General features: G+C 45.5%; 1 protein-coding gene across 2 annotated transcripts in view; it reads left to right on the forward strand.

Annotated features, from left to right (window-relative positions):
- The first annotated feature begins 1,757 nt into the window (after nt 1–1,757).
- The window catches only part of CAMLG (calcium modulating ligand), a 179,181-nt gene continuing 156,865 nt past the window's right edge, over nt 1,758–24,073 (forward strand). Inside the window, exon 1 of one of the 2 annotated variants that reach the window (XM_073620803.1) lies at nt 1,758–2,037. In XM_073620803.1, coding sequence (XP_073476904.1) covers nt 1,845–2,037 — 193 coding nt within the window. In that variant the 5' untranslated portion in view covers nt 1,758–1,844. The remainder of the gene's footprint in view (nt 2,038–24,073) is intronic. The other variant, XM_073620804.1, reaches the window with a different exon arrangement.

Raw genomic sequence — 24,073 nt, forward strand, 5'->3', positions numbered from 1 at the left:
TGCAATAAGCGTATATTGATTGGTTTGCGCAAAGGTTATAACGTGTACAAAATAGGGGATAGATTTGTAGCATTTTTATTATTATTTTTTTTTACTAGTAATGGCGGCGATCTGTGATTTTTATCAGGACTGCGACATTATGGCGGACACATCGGACACATTTTTGGGACCATTGGCATTTATACAGCGACCAGTGCTATAAAAATGCACTGATTACTGTAAAAATGTCACTGGCAGGGAAGGGGTTAACACTAGGGGGCGATCAAGGGGTTAACTGTGTTCCCTGTGTGTGTTTCTAACTGTAGGGGGAGAGGACTGACCTAGAGGAAATGACAGATCGTGATTCCCAGCTATTAGGAACTCACGATCTGTCACTCCTCACAGAACAGGGATTTGTGTGTTTACACACATACGTCCCTGTTCTGCCTCTTGTGCCCTCGATCGCTTGAGGCCGGCGGTCATTGCGACCGTCGGCCACGAGCATCGGCACCCCCGCAGTGCAGCGGGCGTGTGTGCGCACCTGCTATCTCGATCCCGCGAGCCGACGTATAGCTACGACGGCTCGCGGGATCGTGCCGACCTGCCGCAGTATAATGACGGCGGCAGGTCTGCAAACGGTTAAACAGTGGTTTCTTAGAGGGGAGGTTCTCTTTTTCTTGGAAATGGGCTTTAACGAAGAAGGAATACTGTCCTCCTCTTCAATGCTACCCCATTCACGGACTCCATTTGCAGCTTCCTGATCCCTTTAATGTAAATGAAAAAGGGGGGAAAAAAGCCTATTTATAGGCCCCCCCTTTCCTCATGGGACCTGAGGCAGCGGTAATTGTCTTAAATATATCCCAATAGTTTTGAAAATGGGATCAATTCATAGGATAGCATAAGTTATCCAATAAAATTATATAAATTTTAAATTTAATATAGGATAGGTCAGTTAAAAATCAGTTAACCCACCAATGAATGCATGTATATTGCAAAATACCCCTATAAATAGGGGCTACTGGGTATGGACCATTGAGAGTTGCCAGAAGAAAGTGAAGAGGACAGCTCCCCACCCTGCTCTCCCTTGTCATGGCTTTTTTTTTTTATGTGGTTCAGATCTTTTCTTTGAGGTAAGTTTGTTTTGATTACTCAGAAGAGAGAATATTATTAAGCCTGAGCCGTAGTGGCTGGGTTTATTTATTTATTTATACTTTTAAGTGATGTGATAATAAAACTATTTGTAAATATTTTAGAAAATGTATTAAACCAATAAAAACAGCCTCGGCCAAAATATTTATCCAATAAAATATTTTATTTTGAATTAATTGCTTGTCTGGTTTTGAATTTAATATATATGTGTGTGCCAGCATTATCCAGCACACTTCTGTAAGCAGAGTCAACCCCCCTTGGAGGGTGCCATCTATGCTTGCCACCTCATCCCATTAAACCCGAACACATATGAATTACACAGGTTCTGAGGCTGATTAAGGTGGTAATTAAACTCACTTGGGGCCTTATCTGCATTTAATTAGCCTCAGAACCTGTGTAATTCATATGTGTTCGGGATAAAAGGGATGAGGTGGCAACTCTAATGCCATTGCATTGGCCTAGCTTTTAGTACTAATGCACAGTAGGATAGTCACACTTTGGGAGCCTGGTTCCGTGCTTCAGTAAAAATTAAGAAGAGTGGAGACACTGAAAAGAGGGAAGACCGATGCTTTATTATATATGACGCAGCTAATATTTTTCTCCGGTTCCCTGCCTATACGTAATTGCCAACCACAAGGTGGAGGCGGACAGGCGCGGATGGTGATGTCATCACTGTGAGCCGTCACCGAGCTGACAGAGGAGCTCATTGTGTAGAGATGATCACACGGGGTGGAGAGGTGGTTTTAGGCACTAGTAACGAAATGGAAGGTCCAGACAGCTGCGGAGACTCGGCTCCAGAGAAGATGTCAGTGTCCCAGCGAAGGGCGGAGATCCGGCGAAGGAAGCTGATGAGTAACTCTGAGGAGAGGATGAACAGGATCATGGGAATACATAAGCCGGTCAGCAGTGGTGAGTGCCGCATCAGAACATTAGAGGCAGCATGACATTTCCTAGTTCTCTCTGCAGCAGCCTCTGACTTGGCTCTAATGACCACGATATCAGACAGGGGGCTCAGTAATAGCACCAGACTCGTCTTGTGGGTGGGCCAAGGGTTGATGGTGATTCAAGGATGGGCAGACAGAAGTATGGTAGAGAAGCGGGCATGCCTAATTTCCTGGCTCTTCCCCACGCCCAGGGAGCACCATGTACTGCCTGCTATAAAAGTGAATGGCAGTATGCTCTTGTAAATGCGAATGCTTGTTTGTGTTCTCGTTAAACCGTGCATGCATGTCTTGACGTATTTTCAGAAACATTAACAACGTAACATTTGGAAAATACATTGGGCGGTCATGTGTGGTTAAATGTCGATGCAACCCACCATATGTGTGCTACATACAGTCTGGCAGGCTGTATGCAGCTTATTCGCCCAGAAAATACATCCTGACATAAGAAGGAAAAAAAAAAAAAAAAAAGCAGTATTAGAGAATACATGTGTGTCTGAAGGCCTGTTGTCATTACTTGTGTCCTGCGTTGAGTGCTGTTAAAATTGGTATTTAAACCCAAAGTCAAAAATGTAATATATTGCAGCTTGCCAATCATTAGCTGTGCTGGCTGCGTTAGCTTTCTTTTTTTAGTTTTTTTTAGTTTTTTTAATTTTTTTTTTATTTTTTCTTCCTCTGTTTTCACCTAATGATCTGGCCAGTTACATATCTTCTGTATTAGGCCCATTTCTGATAAGATCCTCCTGTCAGGTTTTTAGATGGACCTGATTGGAAAGTCCATGCATTCCTATGGGCAGGCAGGTGTAAATTGATTTGTGTCAGTTTACACCCACCTGCCTCCAGGTCCGATTCCAGTCTGCTAACCCCCCCCCCCCAAAAAAAAATGGAAGGGGAGCTGTCCTCCTCCGTTTAGGTGGATCAGAAGGGACAGCGCAGCCGGTTTGCTCCCTGCTGCTCATAGAGCAGAGCGGGCTCTGTCTGTCCACTCTGCAGAAAATGAGCGGACACAGATGTGTCGTTCACCCGCTCTGCTCCGATCACCAGGGGATCGGTAAGCATAATCAGCCCCATGTAAAAGGGGCCTTAGAGTGCCTCCACTCTTGATAAAGGAGCACAGGAGGCACATATGGACAGCAACATTGTCAGTTTGGGGGAGTGTAAAATCTACTAGCAGATTTAGATACACTAACAAATTGAAGCCAGACTGCCTCTCACATATAGTTACATAGTAGGTGAGGTTGAAAAAAGACACACGTCCATCAAGTCCAACCTATGTGTGTGATTATGTGTCAGTATTGTGATTATGTGTGTCTCACATTACAGTTACACAAGCAGGTACAGCAACAGTTTTTTTATTTTTTTTGGGATAAAGGTTTTACATCATTAACCACTTCAATACAGGGCACTTAGACACCTTCCTGCCCAGACCAATTTTCAGCTTTCAGTGCTGTCGCAGTTTGAATGACAATTGCGCGGTCATGCTACACTGTACCCAAACTAAATTTTTATCATTTTGTTCCCACAATAGAGCTTTCTTTTGGTGGTATTTGATCATCTCTGCGGTTTTTATTTTTTGCTAAACAAATAAAAAAAGACCGAAAATTTTGAAAAAAAAAAAAAGTTTTGTTTCTGTTAAAAAAAAATTCTAAATAAGTTTTCTCTTGCACTGATACGGCGGCACCGATGAGCGGGCACTGATATGCAGCACTGATGGGCACTGGTAGGCGGCATTGATGGGTGGCATTGATAGGCAGCACTGCTGGGAACTGATAGGGTGGCACTGATAGGTGGCACTGATACGTGGCACTGATGGGCATCCCTGGTGGCACTGGCAGTGGTAGGCATTGGAGTGGGCACAGATTGGCAGCTGCCTGGGCACATAGTGGCATTTCCCTGGGGGTCTAGGGGCATACCTAGTGGTCCAGTGTGGATGGCTTCCCTGGTGGTCCTGGGCGGGATCTGAGGGGGGGCTGTGCTGATAAACAATCAGCACAGACCCCCCCTGTCAGGAGAGCAGCCGACCGGCTCTCCTCTACTCGCGTCTGTGAGGAAAAGCCGATCACCGGCTCTTTCTATTTACATCGTGATCAGCCATGATTAGACACGGCTGATCATGTGGTAAAGAGTCTCCGTCAGAGACTCTTTACCTAGATCGGTGTTGCAGGGTGTCAGACTGACACCCCGCAACAACGATCGCCGCGATGCGCGCCCCCGGGGGCGCGCAGCGGCTCGATATTCCTGATCGCGTCATTGACGTCCGGTCAGGAATATCAAACCACTTTGCCGCCGTCATTTGGTAATAGGGCAGACGGCAAGTGGTTAAAATAAAAGTTGATTATTGTAAGCTCCCCTCTCAGTGGTAAATGGTTTGTCTCAACACTCTGCTACATTTGCAAGAGAGCTTGTTCTGTTGATAAAACAAGACTTACTGGCAGGATCACTAGGTGAAAATAAAGGAAAACTAATACAGCCTTCACATCTAAGAATTGGTAAGCTGCACTACGTTTGCTTTAATTTAAAGCAGAACAAAGCCTATTGATTTAATGGTTTCCCAAAAAAGTACAGGAAAGCGTGCATGAATGATATCAATCACAGTTGCTTGTGCTCTCAACAGAACATTGAAACCATCAAATGGCTGGTGATCACATGTGCAACACCGTGGCAACTGCACATCAGAGGCTGACAGCTTTTTTCGCTGTAAAGGGTAGATGGAGTTTAATTCTACTTTAAAGGCTAAGTTCACTTTTTCCAGAGAATAGCCTATGTAGTCAAGGGGACCCAGAAGATATGAAAAATCCGTGCAGCTTTGTACAGTTAATATTTTTTATTGTTATACCTATAGGCCATTTGGGTCATCTTATGCCTCGTTTCCACTGAGCGGATCGGTTCGGTACGGTACGCTATTTTGGGTGTTTCCATTATGAAAGTGGCCCATACAACCGAACCGAACCGTTCCATTCAGGGTCCTGCTTCAGATGTGGGGCCATAGAAAATGGAACGGTTCGGTTAGGGCGGAGCTACGATACATTCCACTGATTGGCTGACAGAAAAACCTCTTCTGTGCTATGCTGAGGCATTTTTTCTAAGCCCTGTATGGCCCCTTGTGGTCCCACTTGCAGTGGAAACGCTCACCAAAATAGACTGGACCATTCTAGGCCATTCAAACTGTACCGACCCGAACCGATCCGCTCAGTGGAAACGAGGCATTAGAAGCCTGGTTAAAAAAAACAACTCCTAGTTGGCAACCCTTATGTCCTACCTTGTTGCTAGGACGTTAAAACGGTTGAGAATCCAACATTTTCACATCCTAGCAACAAGTCAGGATGTGGGGTCGCTAATTTGGAGATTTTTTCCAGGCTTTTGAGGGGACTCGGATACCCTACAGGTTAAAAAAAAAAAAGAAAATGAAATTTGATTATTTTACAAAGCTGCACACATTTTTTAATACTTTCTGGGGTCCCTTGACTGCATGGGCTATTTTAGCAAGCAACCCCTCCCCCTCCCCGATACACTAATGTGCACAAGAATAGTTGCTCACCTGACCTCCTCATTGGCTCAGAGACAACAGCTGGAGCCATTGACTCCAGCTGCTATCAATCATAGCCAGTGCGAAGATGGCGGGGCCAAACCCTGTTCTGTGTGTCTTGTGGACACAACGAGGCTTGGGAGCGAGCATGCATGAGTGGGGTTGGGGGAGCCAGGGCCACAGGTGGGGTACCAGAGAAGAGGAGGATTGCAGCTGCTCTGTGCAAAACCACTGCACAGTCGATTCAGACTTTCCAAATGAAAAGGAATCGACTCCAAAATATTTCACGTATGGGAACAGAACGAACAATTTTTGTTTAATGTCTAACTTTTTCATATGAGTTTCGTACGAGATAAATGAAAGACGGCGCATTGTCAGAAACATTAAACAACAACAAAAAAAGCCTTTGTTGTACAAGAATGTTCATACATTATTTCCTTCCTCAGTTTCGACTTGGAATTTGTTCACAAATGCCAGGAGCCTAGTCAATAATATGGAGGAACTGGAGCTGCTACTACACTAGGAGGATATGGACTTCATGGGAATATCAGAAACTTGGTTTGACCACTTACATGGCTGGCTGGGAAACATCCAGGGGTATTCCCTGTATCGGAGGGTAGGAGAGGGGGTAGGGTGTGACTTTAAAGCTGAGGTCCACCGAAAAAAAATAATAAAAGCCAGCAGCTACAAATACTGCAGCTGCTGACTTTTAATATATGGACACTTACCTGTCCAGGGAGCCCGCGATGTCGGTAGCCGAAGCCGATCCGTCCTTTGGCTCTTGGCTGCTGCCGCCGCCATCCTCGGTGAGGGAATAAGGAAGTGAAGCCGTGCAGCTTCACTCCCTGGTTCCCTACTGCGCATGCGCGAGTCACGCTGCATGTCCTCTCTGGTCCCTGCTGTGTTCTGTGTCTCACAGAACACAGCGGGGGAGGACAGTGTAGGTGCCGGAAGTAGCGTAGGTCACCAAAAGCGCAGCGGTGATCTATGCCAGGAAGTGGGAGCAAATACCTGTATTAGACAGGTATCTGCTCCCTCCTCTCCCCTGAAAGGTGCCAAATGTGACACCGGAGGGGGGGGGGGATCCAAAAAGTGCAAGTTCCATTTTTGGGTGAAACTCCACTTTAATATCAGGAATGATTTAAGGGTAGAAGAGTGGAATGACATCAGTAGGGTGGTGGTGGTGGGGGGATGGAACTCCAAAGAGTTCCACTGGAAGTAAGCAAGAAATTACTAGTGGGGGTCTGTTACAGGCCCCCTAACCTCAGGGAAGAGGTGGAGTTGGATCTCCTCTCACAATTTAGAAATGTCAGTAAGACAGGGAATTGTCATAATGGGGGATTTGAACTATCCCGACATTAACTGGGAGGAAGGGACAGCCCACTCATTAAATGCCTGCCATTTCTTAAATGTTCTACATGTCCCAATTTGTGGATTCCCTGAGTAGGAGTAACGCATTGCTAGATCTTTTAACCACTTCAGCCCCGGAAGGATTTACCCCCTTCCTGACCAGAGCACTTTTTACAATTTGGCACTGTGTCGCTTTAACTGCTAATTGCGCGGTCATGCAATGCTGTACCCAAACGAAATATGCGTCCTTTTCTTCCCACAAATAGAGCTTTCTTTTTTTTTTTTTTTTTTAAATATTATTTTTATTGAGAGTTTTAAACAGAGAAAAAAGAAAAATAAAGAAGAAAGAAATACCGTAAAGGTATGATACAACAGTGGTCTTTTTCAACATTCTGACAAACATAACAGTCATATATTTTTTCCCATAAAGTGTTCCCACTCTATCTGCAGAGAAGCTAATCTATTACCTCACATAGCCTCATTTAATACGTGAGCCTGTCTATGGAACCTGTAAATATATCAACAACCGTGCAGTATTACTATAAAACATAAATAACATATTCCAAATAGTTGTTTACCTCTGCATAATTCCAACATAACTGGTGTGAATGGAAAATCGTCTATTACCTGAGTATTAGACCACCGATTGAGAGAGAAAAAAGAAATACATGAAACATATAAACAGAATAGAAGGGGTAAGGGGAGGGGGTACCAGTTTGACGCGAACGCGATGGACCGAGCCAGGATCCTGTCCTGCAACAATGTCCCATTAAAGGGACTCTCAAGAATTTAGTAAAGTTTGTCCTTAGAGCTTTCTTTTGATGGTATTTGATCACCTCTGCATTTTTTTTTTTTTTTGCGCTATAAACGGAAAAAGACCGAAAATTTTGAAAGAAAAAAAAAAAATGATATTTTCTATTTTTTGTTAAAAAAAAAAAAATCCAATAAACTCAATTTTAGTCATACATTTAGGCCAAAATGTATTTGGCCACATGTCTTTGGTAAAAAAAAAGTCAATAAGCGTATATTTATTGGTTTGCGCAAAAGTTATAGCATCTACAAACTAGGGTACATTTTCTGGAATTTACACAGCTTTTGGTTTATGACTGCCTATGTCATTTCTTGAGGTGCTAAAATGGAAGGGCAGTATAAAACCCCCCCCCCCCCCCAAATGACCCCATTTTGGAAAGTAGACACCCCAAGCTATTTGCTGAGAGGCATGTTGAGTCCATGGAATATTTTATATTTTGACACACGTTGCGGGAAAATTACAAACTTTTTTTATTTTTTTGCACAAAGTTGTCACTAAATGATATATTGCTCAAACATGCCATGGGTTTTCGGGGTCCTGTACGCGGCTAGGCTCCCAAAAAGTCTCACACATGTGGTATCCCCGTACTCAGGAGAAGCAACAGAATGTATTTTGGGGTGTAATTTCACATATTCCCATGGCATGTTTGAGCAATATATCATTTAGTGACAACTTTGTGCAAAAAAAAAAAAATTGTCTTTTTCCCGCAACTTGTGTCACAATATAAAATATTCCATGGACTCGACATGCCTCTCAGCAAATAGCTTGGGGTGTCTACTTTCCAAAATGGGGTCATGGGGGGGGGGGGGGGGGGAGGGGTTTGAACTGTCCTGGCATTTTATGCACAACATTTAGAAGCTTATGTCACACATCACCCACTCTTCTAACCACTTGAAGACAAAGCCCTTTCTGACACTTTTTTTGTTTACATGAGAATTTTTTTTTTTGCAAGAAAATTACTTTGAACCCCCAAACATTATATATTTTTTTTAAAGCAAATGCCCTACAGATTAAAATGGTGGGTGTTTCATTTTTTTTTTTCACACAGTATTTGCGCAGCGATTTTTCAAATGCATTTTTTTGGGAAAAAAACAAACTTTTTAAAAATTTTAATGCACTAAAACACACTATATTGCCCAAATGTTTGATGAAATAAAAAAGATGATCTTAGGCCGAGTACATGGATACCAAACATGACATGCTTTAAAATTGCGCACAAACGTGCAGTGGCGACAAACTAAGTACATTTTTAAAAGCTTTTACAGGTTACCACTTTAGATTTACAGAGGAGGTCTACTGCTAAAATTACTGCCCTCCATCTGACCTTCGTGGTGATACCTCACATGCATGGTGCAATTGCTGTTTACATTTGACGCCGGACCGACGCTTGCGTTCGCCTTTGCGCGAGAGCAGGGGGGGGACGGACAAGGGTTTTTTGCTTTTTTTATCTAATCTTAATCTATTTATAAACTGTTCCTTTCATTTTTTTTTTTTTTTTTTTTTATTGTTATCTCAGGGAATGTAAATATCCCCTATGATAGCAATAGGTAGTGACAGGTACTCTTTTTTTTTTTTTTGAAAAAAATGGGGTCTATTAGACCCTAGATCTCTCCTCTGCTCTCAAAGCATCTGACCACACCAAGATCGGTGTGATAAAATGCTTTCCCAATTTCCCAATGGCGCTGTTTACATCCGGCGAAATCTAAGTCATGAAATGCTTGTAGCTTCCGGTTTCTTAGGCCACAGAGATGTTTGGAGCCATTCCGGTCTCTGATCAGTTCTATGGTCAGCTGGCTGATTCACCGGCTGCATTCAGGTTCCCTGTTGTGACAGGAGAGCCAGAGAAAACCATGGAAGATGGTGGTGGGGGGGGGGACAGAGGCTAATTAGCTGCTAGGATTGCTTTTACATGAAAGCTGACCGCTGGCTGAAAAGAATGATACCAAGATGATACCTAAACCTGCAGGCATCGTTCTGGTATAACCACTCAAAGTCCAGCAACATACCAGTACGTTGCTGGTCCTTGTTGGGCATATATTGTAAACTTTTTTTTTTTTTTTTTCATGCAGCCTGTGGGCTGAAGGAAAAAAAGAGATTCATCGGTGGGTATGCCCACCATTAGAATACCTCCCTTCATCCACCCACTTCTAATGATGGGCATAAATGCACCGTTTATATATGCCGAAGCATGGGGGCATCCTCCCGCAAAAGGTAGGAGCAAATCTCTCCTCCACCCACTGCTGCCCCCACACTTCGGCATATATGCTGAAGTATGTAACTGTGGTGGTGAAATCACCTCCGATAGTGCTAGAGTCACGGCTCTATGTATCGTGGGAGCAAACGCTGTTGCTGTCAAGATAAATAAATCCGCTCTGCAGCTGAATGGCGTACCTGAAAACAAAAACATGGTTAACAATAAAACACAGTAAAGTATAAAAAAATTGCATACCTTTTAAAGCAAACATAACAACAAAACATTGCAGAATAGAATACAGTAAAAAAGAGCAGAACAATAGAGGAAGAACGACAACTATTTTTTTTTTTTGTAACTTTAAAGTGGATGTAAACCCGAATATTTTTTTTTTTATATCATACTGTAGAGTATAAGATTTCCTATCATTTGAGCCCAGTCTTGCCACACAGAGTTAATCCATCTCTGAGCAATCCTCTTTTATTGTTCAGTGGGAAAAGTCTTGACAACCTGAGAAAAACTTTGTCAAATACTCCCCCTTGCTGAGTGACAGCCTAAGACGCAGGCATTATTTTTTAATTCCCTTTCTTCAGCAGCTCTGCAAGGATTGGCTATTCCACACCTCAGCATGATTTGGCATGCTGAAGTCAAGTGGTTACTTTCCGGTCTTTTCACTGGATGTTAGAGATCATAGCAGAAGTTCAGTGTTAGAAATAAACAAGAGAAAATGCATCTTGACAGGAGTGTAGAGGTGGGCGGGGAGTCTACTGACATCACGACTCCACCCACCGAGCTCCAGACAACAGACCCACCCACAGAATATGCAGTTTTTCGGGTCTAATAACAGACAGAGGGGAAACATTTGACAGGTAAAGATACATGCAGGAGGCATGTGTATCCTTATAGATAACCCCTATGGCAGTAGTTTAGAAAGGATGACTTTGGGTTTACATCCACTTTAACTTTTGTGACTGGTACCAGGTTTGGGTCTCTCAAAATGCGATGGTATCTTGGGAGACCCTGTGAAAGTGTGTCCTAGTCTGTGCAGTGGTGTACCCTACGCTAATACTCAACTAGTGTATGGTAGCGTTCAAAACATTCACCAATGCAAAGACCAGGATTGTCAGGACAGGAGGGACAATAATACCGGGTGTCACGCCTATATCCGCGCTTGCTGCAGACACGACATCTTTTTTGGGGGGCTCGTTGGGTAGGGGTACTTGGGAGGACATAAAGAAAATGCCTCTCATGCAGCCGGCTTACTGCATTTGGTTGGGGAAGGTGAGGTGGAGCACCGTCTGGAAACAGAAGGGCTCTGACGATCTCTTCCTGGAATTTAAGGAAGGATCCAGCCCGTCCTGAAGCTCTGTATAGCACATAAGCGTTCAGCAAAGCCAATTGAAATAAATAAACAGACACTTTTTTGTACCAGCATCTGGCCTTATGGGCAACTAGGTACGGCGCCAACAACTGGTCGTTGAGGTCCACCCCTCCCATGTTAAGGTTATATTCGTGGACACAGAGGGGTTTCTCAACAACACCAGTCGCCGTAGTAATTTGGACCGTCGTGTCTGCATGAAGGGAGGTAAGAACAAAAACATTCTTATTATCCCTCCACTTCATAGCGAGCAATTTATTACACTGCTAGCAGGCTCTCTCCCCCAGCCTAAGTCGGGAATCTACAAGCCGCTGGGGAAAGCCCCGGCGATTAGGTCGCACGGTGCCACATGCTCCAATCTGATGATCAAAAAGGTGACTAAAAAGTGGCACGCTCGTGTAATAATTGTCCACGTACAAGTGGTACCCCTTTCAGAATAAGGGTGACACCAAGTCCCACACAATCTTGCCAGCGCTTCCTATGTAGTCAGGGCAGTTAGTCAGCTCTACGTGACTATCTTTGCCCTCGTAAACCATAAAACTACATGTATAGCCTGTGGCCCTGTCACAGAGCTTATACATCTTGACACCGTATCTGGCACGCTTGTTGGGAAGGTACTGTTTGAATGACAAGCAGCCAGAAAACTTAATCAGGGACTCCTCAACGCAGACAACTTGATGGGGAGTAAACCAGTCTGCAAAACGTTGGTTGAAGTGGTTTACGAGGGGCCGAATTTTGTAGAGCCGATCATATTCAGGGTCTCCACGAGGACGACAGAGTTCATTGTTGTTGAAGTGCATGAACCGCAAAATCTGCTTGTATCGTGCCCTGGCCATGGAAGCAGAGAACACGGGCATATGGTGAATTGGATCAGTGGACCAATATGACCGCAACTCACTCTTTTTGGTTATGCCCATGAGGAGGGAAAGGCCCAGAAAGATCTTAAATTCGGAAACCGAAATTGGTTTCCAATCTCTGGCAAGGGAGGACTGGGGAATAGTGGCGATGTGTTGACCAGTGTACAAATTGCTTTAGTCCACAATAGATCTATAGAGATCTTCGGTGAAAAACAGCGAATAAAAATCCAGTGACGTAAAATCAACTGTTTCCACCTGAATGCCGGGTTGGCCAGTGAATGGGGGAAGTACGGGTGCTGCAGAAGTGGTGGGTTCCCAATTCGGATTGGCGAATGCAGCAGGAAGGGCACTATGGGCAAGACAGGCCTGTGTTCGTCTTCTTGGTGGCAGCGGGACACTACTTGTGCTTGCCACCTCGCCAGCTTGAACTGCACTTATGGGACTCGCCACGCCACCAAGTGTTACTGCAGTGCTGGATGTATGACCAGGGTGTACTAGGCTGCTGGTGCTTGCCAGTTCACCAGAAGGAATAGCGGCGCTAGTACTTCTCTGCTCCATACGGGGGAACTGCTGTTCTTGCACATCAAGAACAGAAGAAGAAGTTCGGGGTCTGGTACGCCTGACCTTGGCAGGGACCACAACTCCGTCGTCTGAGCTATCTGACATGGAGCCGTTGTCTTACTTGATGTCTTCTCTCCTTGGCGCCGGAATGAAAAGACTGGCTCGAGGAGAGATGACATCACTTCCTCTGCTGCTTTTTACATTACAGCAGCAGAGGAAGATTGTCATTCGTTGGGAGCGATTGCGAGGGGGTGGCCACGAATGAGTGGCCTCCCCCTCAGCCTGGATCGCTCCCCTAATGAAGCCGACCGCCTCGGGAACTAGCAACCACAAGATTATTACATTCCGCATAAATCATATGAAAGGGAGGCACGAGGGGAGTAATAGAACATTAAATTTCAAGAGAGCAAACTTTTCTAAACTGTGCTCAATGTGGGGGGGGGGGGGGCGCGTTGCTAGCTGCATGGGGCAGTAAGATGTTTTCTGCTGCAGCTCCTGGATCCCGTGGCTCTACAGGGCTTCCTAGCATCGCTGAACTCCGCTCCAACCAGCCTAATGGGGTAAGACAAGTATAAAGAGCAGAAGGGCACCAGAGGACCTTACTCAGGAGGCGATTTTGAGCAGTTTTTTTACCCGATCGTCGTTGGTAGCCCAGCGCCGTCCGGATTCCAAGATGGCGCCTCCTTCCCCGGCCCGCTCCAAATCTGCCCTGGGCTCAGGTGAGCACCCGCACCAGCTACACTTCTCCAGAGGGCCCAGATCACTTCTCTAGGAGCCACTCCACTGCTTCCCAGGGCTCTGGAGATGGCTGGGACATAGAATCCCAAATTAAATCCCTTCACAGCTACATCAGGTCACTGCCTACCAAAGGTATTTTAAACTGTGTGTTAAAAGGATTGAGAAGACCTATAGGCAGGAAATCTCTGAGCTTAAGAGAGACATTGGAGCTCGCTTTGAGGATGTGGAAACTACCACTGATGGCCTGCATAGTGCTGTACAGTCCCATGAAGAAATCCTTAACTCCCACGCTGTGTTGCTTTAGCAACTTTCCTACCAACAGGATGATATTGAAAATCGAAATCGCAGCAATAACATTCGCATTCTGTGTAACCAAAAAATTTACACATGGCTGTGACTGCCATCTTCAACCAGCTTTTGCAACACCCCAAAGAGGACTGCATTTAACTAGACCGCGTCCATAGGACCTCCAGTCCGAGAAATCCTGATCCTTCCTTTGTCCGTGACACCCTTTGCCTGGTTCACTTCTTCAAGACTAAAGCCCCGTTCACACGATCAAATTTTCCATCGGGAAATGTTCGATGTCAGGCTGTTGGCAGAAAATCGGACCGTGTGCTCTATCGGACAAATGTCGGTCTTTCCTCCAACAAATGTTGCCTAGCATGCCTTCAAATTTTCCGTCAACAAATGTGTGTTGTCTGATTTTCCGAGCATGTGTACACAAGTCCTTCAGACAAAAGTCCAAAGTACAAACACGCATTCTCTGACGCAAGGAGAAGCCAGAAGCGGTCGGTCTTGTAAACGAGCGTTCGTAATGGAGAATTAACATTCGTGAGGTGAAATCTCCAAATGCAGCGCACATTCTCTTCTTTAATGGGATAATAATGAAGCTGCTTTGCTGGTGATACTGATGGAGTTATTTCAAACAAATTTTCAAAGGTTTTTTTTTTTTTTTTTTTTCTAGTGATATCAAGAATAATATCATTATGCTTTTTTTTTTTTTTTTTTTTTTTTTTTTTGGGGGGGGGGGGGGGGGGGCAAGTTACCACAACACCATTATCCCATAGTTTTTTTAAGGTCAAAGATACAACTATGTTGGTGTCAATTGTCAATTTTACATTTGTATTTTTTAAAATGTAACTACCTAATCCCAAACTGTCATTTGAAGTTAAACACATAGCCAAGTATTATTCTCCATATTTTTTTTTTTTTTTTAATTTTTTTTTTTATTGTGCATTAAAAAAAGAAAACAAAATTTAGACATGCGATTTGCCAATGGAACTTAACCAAAAAGTGCATTCCATGCTTCCAAAAATATATCAAATCATTATTCAACCAAAAAAATAATGTCAAAGCAATAACTCCAAGGCCAATAATAAATAACACGTTATCTCTTCCGATTCCTCAACATGTCTGGTTGACGGATGGCTGTTCAGAAACTAAATGAAAAGCGCGAAAAGAAAAGCGCGAATCAACACTCTCCAAACTTCTACTAACACGAAATTAGTAGAAGGAGCCCAAAGGGTGGTGCTAAAGAGCCGAAAAACCATGTTGTTAGTCTAGTACGTCACTACATTCGTAATTGTCGGTCAACAATTGTGTGACCGTGTGTATGCAGTTTGAGACGACGCCCTTCGGACAAAATTCCACGGTTTTGTTGTCGGAAAGTCCGATCGTGTGTACAAGGCATAAGGCGGCGATCGTGCGTGCTGCCAGCACTCAGGACACTATCCTCTTTAATGACACCCCAGTGATGCTTCTTCCAGACCTCTCCCGTCAAACTCTGGCTATGAGGAAAGCTTTGAAGCCACTCGTGCAACTCCTGCAAACGCACCAGTAGCATTTTCCTTTTCATCTTCGTGTACACCCATGAAGGCAAGATGGCCATCTTCCACACCTTGGGGGATCTGCCTGTATTTCTGAGCACTCTGGAACTCCCTCTGGTCTCTCTGCCTGATTGGCCGTTCAAGCTGACGACCCCTGGCCTGCCCTTTGCCCCTCAGTGGCAGAAACAAGGCCGCAAGCAGCGATCCAGGTCCGCATCCCACAAAGATCCCAATGATTGAATTACATTCAGATGGTTTGTCATTTGTCTGACTTGTTTTGTTGGGGACTACATTCCCAGGAATTATTCCGTTCCTGCCTCTGAAGTTTTCCCCCTTTGACTTTTGAACACTGTTTTGATAATTGACTTTTGGAGCATCCCGCCCCTGCAGAACCTACACTTGTTCAGGGAACTCAACATATGCCGCCCCCCCCCCCCCCCTTTTTTTTAAATGTATTTTTGTGCCTCCTTAGTTGGGTTCTGCACCGTACCCTAACTGAACAATATGCTCTAATGCCTATTACTTGTTTTATATTTGTTACAGTATCTCACAAAAGTGTGTCTTTTCATGTGACAACACTGAAGAAATTACATTTTGCTACAATGTAAAGTAGTGAGTGTACAGCTTGTATAACAGTGTAAATTTGCTGTCCTCTCAAAATAACTCACAGCCATTAATGGCTAAACCGCTGACAACAAAAGTGAGTACACCCCTGAAAATGTCTAAATTGGGCCCAAGTGTCAATATTTTATGTCCACCATTATTTTCCAAAACTGCCTTAACCCTCTTTGGGCATGGAGTTCACCAGAGCTTCACAAGTTGCCACTGGAGTCATCCTCCATGACTATATAATGGAGCTGGTGGGTGTCAGAGACCTTGCACACCTCCACCTTTCGTTTGAGGCTACCCCACAGCCCACAGATGCTCTCAATAGGTTTTAGGTCTGGAGACTTGCTTTGCCAGTCCATCACCTTTACCCTCAGCTTCTTTAGCAAGGCAGTGGTCGTCTTTGAGGTGTTTTGGGTTGTTATCATGTTGGAATACTGCCCTGTGGCCCAGTCTCCGAAGGGAGGGGATCATGCTCTGCTTCAGTATGTCAAAGTACATGTTGGCATTCATGGTTCCCTCAATGAACTGTATCTCCCCAGTGCCAGCAGCGCTCATGCATCCCCAGACCATGACACTCCCACCACCATGCTTGATTGTATTCAAGAGACTTGTCTTTGTACTCCTCACCTGATTGCTGCCACACACGCTTGACACCATCTGAACCAAATAAGTTTATCCTGGCAGCACTCATGCGTCTATTTCCCAAAGACAACATCTGGATATGACGCCAAGCAAGTGCACTCAACTTCTTTGGTTGACCATGGCGAGGCCGGTTCTGAATGGAACCTGTCCTGTTAAACCACCGTGCTTCAGCTCAGTTTTAGGGTCTTGGCAATCTTCTTATAACCTAGGCGTCTTTATGTAGAGCAACAATTCTTTTTTTCAGATCCTCAGAGTTCTTTGCCATGCGGTGCTATGTTGGACTTCCAATGACCAGTATAAGAGAGTGAGAGCGATTAACACCGAATTTATCAGGCCTGCTCCCCATTCACACCTGAGACCTTTTAACACTAACGAGTCACATGACATCGGAGACGGAAAATGGCTAATTGGGCCCAATATGGACATTTTTACTTAGGGGTGTACTCACTTTTTTTGCCAGCAATTTAGACATTAAAGGGGCTTTAAAGGCTTGTGTTTTTCCACCTTAATGCATTAAGGTGAAAAAAACACCTTGTAGTCACCCGCCCCCTAGCCCCCCACCTGTTTTTACTTACCTGAGCCCCGTATTTTCAGTCGGCGCGTCCCCGCCACCCCCCTCTCCACGGGTTTCCGGCTCTTGATTGGATAGATTGATAGCAGCGCAGCCATTGGCTCCCGCTGCTGTCAATCAAATCCAATGACGCAGGCACCAGGGTGGCGAGGCAGAGTGCTGCATTCGGCCTCTATGGACACTGAATGTTGAACTCGGGAGCACGCCCGCAAAGTAACCCCCTTCGGGAGAGCGCTTCTCCAAGGGGGTTATCTAATGCGGGGAGGAGCCTCAAGAGCCGCCGAAGGACCCCAGAAATGGATGTTCGGGGCAACTCTGTGCAAAACGAGCTGCACAGTGGAGTAAGTATGACATATTTGTTATTTAAAAAAAAAAAAAAACACGATCCTTTAGTATCACTTTAATGGCTGTGTTGAGTTATTTTGAGGGGACAGCAAACAGACTGTTATACAAGCTGTATGCTCACTAATTTTCATTGTAGCAAAGTGTCAGTTCTTCAGTGTTGTTGAAAAGGATATAATAAAATATTTACAAAAATGTGAGGGGTGTACTCACTTTTGTGAGATATTGTACATCATTGTCCTTCATTATTGCTCTTGTCTTGCCATAACCCCTGATTTTATAGCTCTATTCCTATATGCAGAGTTACTGTTTTTGTTTTCTTTTTGAATTATCATTAATCCCGTAATTGTTTTATTCATTTTTTTTTCCTAGCTCCCTGCCCTGTGGAGTGCTAAATTTATTCTCCCTGCAGAAGAGACGCTTGAGAGGAAATATAATTGCAATGTACAAATATCTAAATGGTGATCCCAGCATAAGTATGAAACTTTTCAGTCCCAGGGAGTGTAAAAGAACACGGGGGCCACACGATGAGACTGGAAGAGAAGCGGTTTAACCTTAAACTGCATAGATGTTTTCTCACCTTACCTTCTAGGGCGGCAACACATGAGATGTTGGGCTCCTCCCTGCGGAAAACACAATCAAATCACAGCTGTTTGTAAGGCCCCACCTTACCCCTTGTCCCTCCAGTATTGATTGTGTTTCTCCCACAGTGAAACGTTTTCTAGTCTTCTGGTCAGAGTCAAGTCGGATGGTACCCGTGTGAGCCAGGTGTAGGAATGCCGGTGAGGGCTGCACTTACCTACCACCTCAGATTCTCACAGGTCGCCCCCAAAACGGCATTTGTGCAGGCAGTTTGGGCGTTTCAGATCCTCCGACGTTGCACACCGCTCAGCAGCTTGAATCTCCTCTTTGGTCTTCCCCTGGTGCAGGGGGTGCGATCAAGTCCAAAACGATCCAAACACCAAGGGGAGGACTCGCCGCGCTCCAAACCTCACACTCAAGCTGAAACTTCCTGTCACAGCAAGAAGAGGTGGAGCAAGCCCAAACGCGACCCAGGAAGTGGGTTCAAAGCGTGGAAGAGACGCCGGACCCGCGTGGCTCCGGAGACTGAGGATTCCTGCTCACAGCAGGGCTCAGTGAGCTGTAAAGAGCTAAAAGTCTGTCTGAGCCCACCTCATGGACAAGGAGGATGGAAAGAGAGCGCAGGTGGCTGCAGGCAAGAGCAAGCCGGTATCGGGTAAGTGCCGTTTTCTTACCCATTTGGGGTTTTTTTTTACACCAGATTAGATGATCCCTGGTAATCCCCCTTGCCTTCTCTGGGGAAAAAAGGGGCCTGCAGACATGATACACGGGGCAGGAAGAGTGACTATGACTTGTTCCCTCTTTTTTTTTGCAGTTTCCCTAGGCAGAGCACAGGAGGTCTCTGACAAACTACCTTCCTCATCCGCTAGCACCTGCCAGTAAAAAGTGCGGTAATTGTGGGGAAAAATTGTCAAAATCCCACTCCAAGCCTTTTTGTTATAGGTGTATTTAACAAACTGGCTGAGAAAGAGGCCTCAGGATTAATGAAAGATTTCCTCAAGTCTGTACAAGAGGAAATGTTGGCCACTATGCAATCTTTCCGCACCTCTACTCGCACACCCCTAGTAGTAGGTTCAGAGGAACCCATCCATAAATCGGGTCCCTCATCACAGGAGAGCTTACTATCCATGCCAAGATTAAGTATCTCTTTACCTTTCTCTCAAGGGCTTCCCCCGGTTCAGCCCAGGGAATAGGATGAGATAGAGGCAGCAGAGAGCCAGGTGAACTCTGAGCTCTCTTCTGATGAGGAGGCCGGCTTAGGTCTGGATAGTGATGTAGAAGACATCAAGTTAAGTAGTCACCTCTTCGGCTTAGAGAACTTGGAGGGACTCCTCCAGGCTATCTATGCCACTGAAGAAATCCCTGAACCAGTTAAGGAAACTTCTGCACAGGATAAGAAGTACAGGGGGTTGGTTAAAAGCCAGGCTAGGATATTTCCCCTACATCAGTCTCTAAAAGACGTGGTTCTTCGGGAGTGGAAATTTCCTGTTCTAAAACTTGGAAGAGGAGGGTCCCCTTCAAGGAAGAAGAAACTGAATTTTTTTTTAAAGGTCCCCAAGTTGGACGCTGCCCTCTCCCAGGTGACAAAAAAGTCTGACCGCTCCTTCAAAGACTCTGGGAACATCCAGGACGCAATGGACCGAAAGTCAGAGTCCCTGCTGAAAAAAGCCTGGGAGGCCAATTCCTCGGCTATGGCCCCTGCATTTGCAGCAACCTGCATTGCCAGAAATGCAGACTTCTGGTTAGAGAAGCTTGGTAAACAATTCTCCCAAGGAAATAAGTATCAGGATATCCTAGATTCCCTTTCAGTGATAGGGAAGGCTGTTGCCTTTTAAGGCTTTTGCAAAAAACAGGAGCACTGATTAACTTGGCCAGGAGGGCCATTTGGGTTAAAGCCTGGGAAGGTGACCTAACCTCTAAGGCCAAACTGTGTGGCTTGCCCTTCGAAGGATCTTTGTTTGGCTCAGGCCTTGATGATGCTTTGTCTAGGTCCTCAGAAAATAGGGAAGAAATTTCCTGTCAAACCCAAACGGGAGAAGTACAGAATTTTTTTTTCGAGGCCCTCGAGCCAAAATCAACAACAAAAGTCCAAAAAGGAACTCAGCAGAAGGTGGGGTTATGGTAGAGACAGGCAAAAAGGTAATTTTACTCTTTTCCTCTCCAGGCCAAAACACAAAAGATCCCAAGTGACGCTGAAATCGGGGTAGGGGGCAGACTGTCTCATTTCATTCCTCAGTGGGAGGAGATTTCAGACAGTCCTTACATCATCAGTCTGCTCAGGGAAGCCAGCCACCTAGAATTCTCATCAGAGCCCCCATCTATGATCATGTTAACTCATATTCCCAAAGATGCAGTAAAAAAAGCCTTATTAGACAGGATTCAGGAACTAGTAGAACAGGTGCTAGTTCCAGTCCTAAAAAGCCAATTTTACCAAGGCTTTTACTCCCACATTTTTGTGATACCCAAGCTTTCAGGGAAGTATTGCCTTATTATAAATCTCAGGAACGTAAATTCTTAGAATACAAAAGGTTTTCCATGGAGAGTATTTACTCAATGCAGAAAAACCTACTGAAGGATGTCTTTAGGCATCCCTGAGATCCAGGGTGGTCATATCTACATGTTCTGATTTTCCTAGAACACCGGGTCTTCCTGAGATTCGCGGTAGTAACCCAGGAAGGAGTTTTCCACTTGCAGTTCAAGGCACTTCCTTTTGTGCTAGCGGCAAGTCCAAAAATCTTCACAAAGATTCTAGCAGAGGCGGTGGCCCATCTACACCTCCAGGGGATAGCAGTGATACCCTACCTGGGCGACTTTTCTCATTTCTGGTCCAATAGCTGCTCAGGTGGAAACTGATACCCAGAAGGTGATCTCTGCACTGAAAAGACTGGGCTGGATGGTAAACTTGGAAAAATCCTTCCTGAAACCAGCTCAGGTCCAGACCTACCTGGGTTTCCACATGGACTCTCTGGCTCAAAAGCTTTTCCTTCCAAGAGAGAAGGTGGAAAAAGTCGTCTCAGCCTTCAAAATGCTGATAGGAACCCCTGTGTGCTCCAGGAGGGAGATCCTCAGGTTCCTTGGTCTCATGTCGGCCAGCAGTAGTCTGGGCGCAACTGCACTCAAGGGATCTGCAATCCTTCCATCTTTCCTCTTGGGACAAAAGAACTAATCCCTAGACGAAGGTCTAATTGTTACTCGTCAGGTAAAATCCTCCCTGGTGTGGTCAGTCCTAGGCAGTTTGGAAAAAGGCAGATCCTGGGGTCAGTGGGATCCACTAAAGGTCACCACAGACGCAAGTGTCCGGGGATGGGGCGCTCACCTAGTGAAAGCCAAAGCCCAGGGCAGAGGGAAGTAGCCAGATCCTCTTCCAATCTCAGGGAACTCTGAGCTGTGGGCGAAGACCTAAAAGCCTTCGAAAAGACGATAACAGGACAAGATGTCCTGGTCTGTTCAGACAATGCTAAGACCTTGACTTATCCACACCATCAGGGGGAACCAGGTCCCAAACCCTTCTAGCCTTAGCGAAGGAGATCCTGACCTGGGCCGATCACAGGGTAGTCTCCTTGCCAGCGGTACACATAAGGGGCAGAGACAACCAGGAAGCCGACTTCCTCAGTCGCCAACCTGTCAGGGAGAATGGGAACTGAACCCGAAAGTTTTTCGAGTACTAGTTCAAAAGTTTGGCTGCCCAGAGATAGACCTTTGCAAATAAAAAGAACAGGAAGGTAAAGAGGTTCTTTTCTGTCTCTCAGGAAAGAGTCAGAGGGCTTGGATGCTCTAGCACAAAACTGGACTTTCCAGTTGGCTTACGCTTTCCCCCTCTGGCAATGATTCCGCGAGTCATTCAGAAACTCAGCCAGGTTTCAGGCAGTGGCCCCATGGTGGCCAAGAAGGGCTTGGTTTGTGACCATGAAGGCACTTTCAGTAGCGCCTCCCTGGAAGCTCCCGGACATTTTCTCGCAGGGTCCAGTGCTGCACCCCAGACCGGGATTCTTTCATTTGGCGGCCTGGTTAGTGAGCGCCAGATCCTTAACCTCTTCCTGCCCGCCGGCCGACAAATGACAGCTGGGCGGCGCAGCTCTCGTTCTGGTTGGATGTCATATGACGGCTCTCGCGCGCGGCGATCGTGGCCGTGTTGATAGCACACATTGCGACCTCGCTCTGTGTAAAGAGCCGCGTTTTTTTAACCATGCGATCGGCTGTGTCCAATCACAGCCGGTCACATGTAAACACGGAGATGCCGGTAATCGGTGCTCCTCGTTTCACACGGACAGTGTGAGTAGAGCCGATAAGCGGCATCTCCTCCAGAGGACATCTAGGGATGTAATCAGGGCACTGATCTTCAATGCCCTGATTTCAATTAAGTGCCAGCAATGCCACTGCCAGCAATCTGTGCCCACAAGGGCCAGCAATCAGTGGCCATCAGTGCTGGCTATCAGTAATGCCCATCACTGGTGCTCATCACTGCCGCCTATCTGTGCCTATAAGTGTGGCATATTCGTGCCTTCTCATCAGTGCTACCTAATCGGTGCCCATAAGTCCCACCTTATCAGTGCCCATCAATGCTGCCTCATCAGCGCCCATCAGTGAAAGAGAAAAATTACTTTTGTTTTCATACATCAGGGGACACAGAGCCATAGTAGTTACTATGTGGGTTATAGGCCACCTTCAGGTGATGGACACTGGCACGCCCTAAGACAAAGTGCACTCCCCATATAACCTGGGAGTACCTGTTTTTTTGCCAGTGTCTAGGTGTTGGGTCACGGAGTAAAGATGTGCTGAGCTGAGTTCCTCTGGAGCAATCCTTGCTGGGGCTAGCTATGCAGACAGATCCATTCAAGGTGTCTTTCTGGCCGAATTGAATGGTACCCAGGCCTCGTGTCCGAAGAAACCAGGTTTTTGCCTGTGAATGGTTCTCTTTTGAGAGCTGGACCCCAGAATCCAGTACTTTTTGGTAGTAAGGCCATAAAGTTTACTGCCGGTGGTGCTATTGCAGGTCTAGGATTGTGGGTTTCCTCGAGGATCCCCAACTCCTGAAGGTTTAACGGAACCCACCGTGAAGGGTGAAGATTGGGTCTGTTGGTACACCACAGAAACCCTGTGGCGGGAAAGGTAAGTGGAGTTTTCTAAGAAAATTTTTAAAAGTCTCCTTTTAAAGTAAATGTTATGACTTAGTGCGGCGTTGGCGTCCTCCAACGCGGGAGTGTGTTTTAAAAAAAAAAAAAACTTGTCGCAGAGACATGAGAGCAAAGGAAGCATGAAAGAGGTTTTAGTGACACAGGCATTTCCTGCTTAAAACATTTACTATTTGCATGAGGCTGAGCATGAATAGCAGCGGCAGTGGCTGGACTATTGCTCAAGCAGTGGATGCGATTTCTTCTGATAGCCCGAAGCACAAAGCAGAGGTACTAAGGTCAGAAGAGGGGTTAAATCACCCCCAAAATAGAGCTAAAAGGATCCCCCTCAAAGCTCTGGAAAGCCTACTCATCTCTACAAATGGCATCCTCCCCTGAGAGGGAGTGGCTGGTCAGAATGAGCATCAGGGCCATGAAATGTTTGCAACTGTTTTCAACACTGCAGCCACTGCGTATTTTGCCAAAAGATCTTTTTTTTTCCCCTCAGCCATGATGGGTTTTAAAAAAGTTTAGCGACTTTAATTGCACAGGTTCTCTTCCATTGCCCAGGACCCTCAAACTGAGGAACTAGGGGCGGGGGAATACGAATCCCCTCAGGGGACCGTGGTGAGGCTGATGACTCTTCTTCTGAGGTGTCAAATGTGGGAGAATCAGCTGGTTTCAATCTTAAGATTGATGGTGCAATTTCTTGCTGTATGGTCCGCTCCACATTTATGCTCCCTTAACTGAGTGTTTGGGTTCGCTAAAGCCTCCTCAAACTGCATGCCTTTTCCTGTCCATTATTGTTGGAAAAGTTTTTTTTTTTTTTTTTTATACACTTTATCCTATGGTGGAGGTAATTTACTAAGTAGAGTATACCAGCAATTAATGCTGCTATATCTTCTGTGA

This window comes from Aquarana catesbeiana, linkage group LG03 (genome assembly GCF_042186555.1).
Source record: "Aquarana catesbeiana isolate 2022-GZ linkage group LG03, ASM4218655v1, whole genome shotgun sequence".
NCBI lineage: Eukaryota > Metazoa > Chordata > Amphibia > Anura > Ranidae > Aquarana > Aquarana catesbeiana.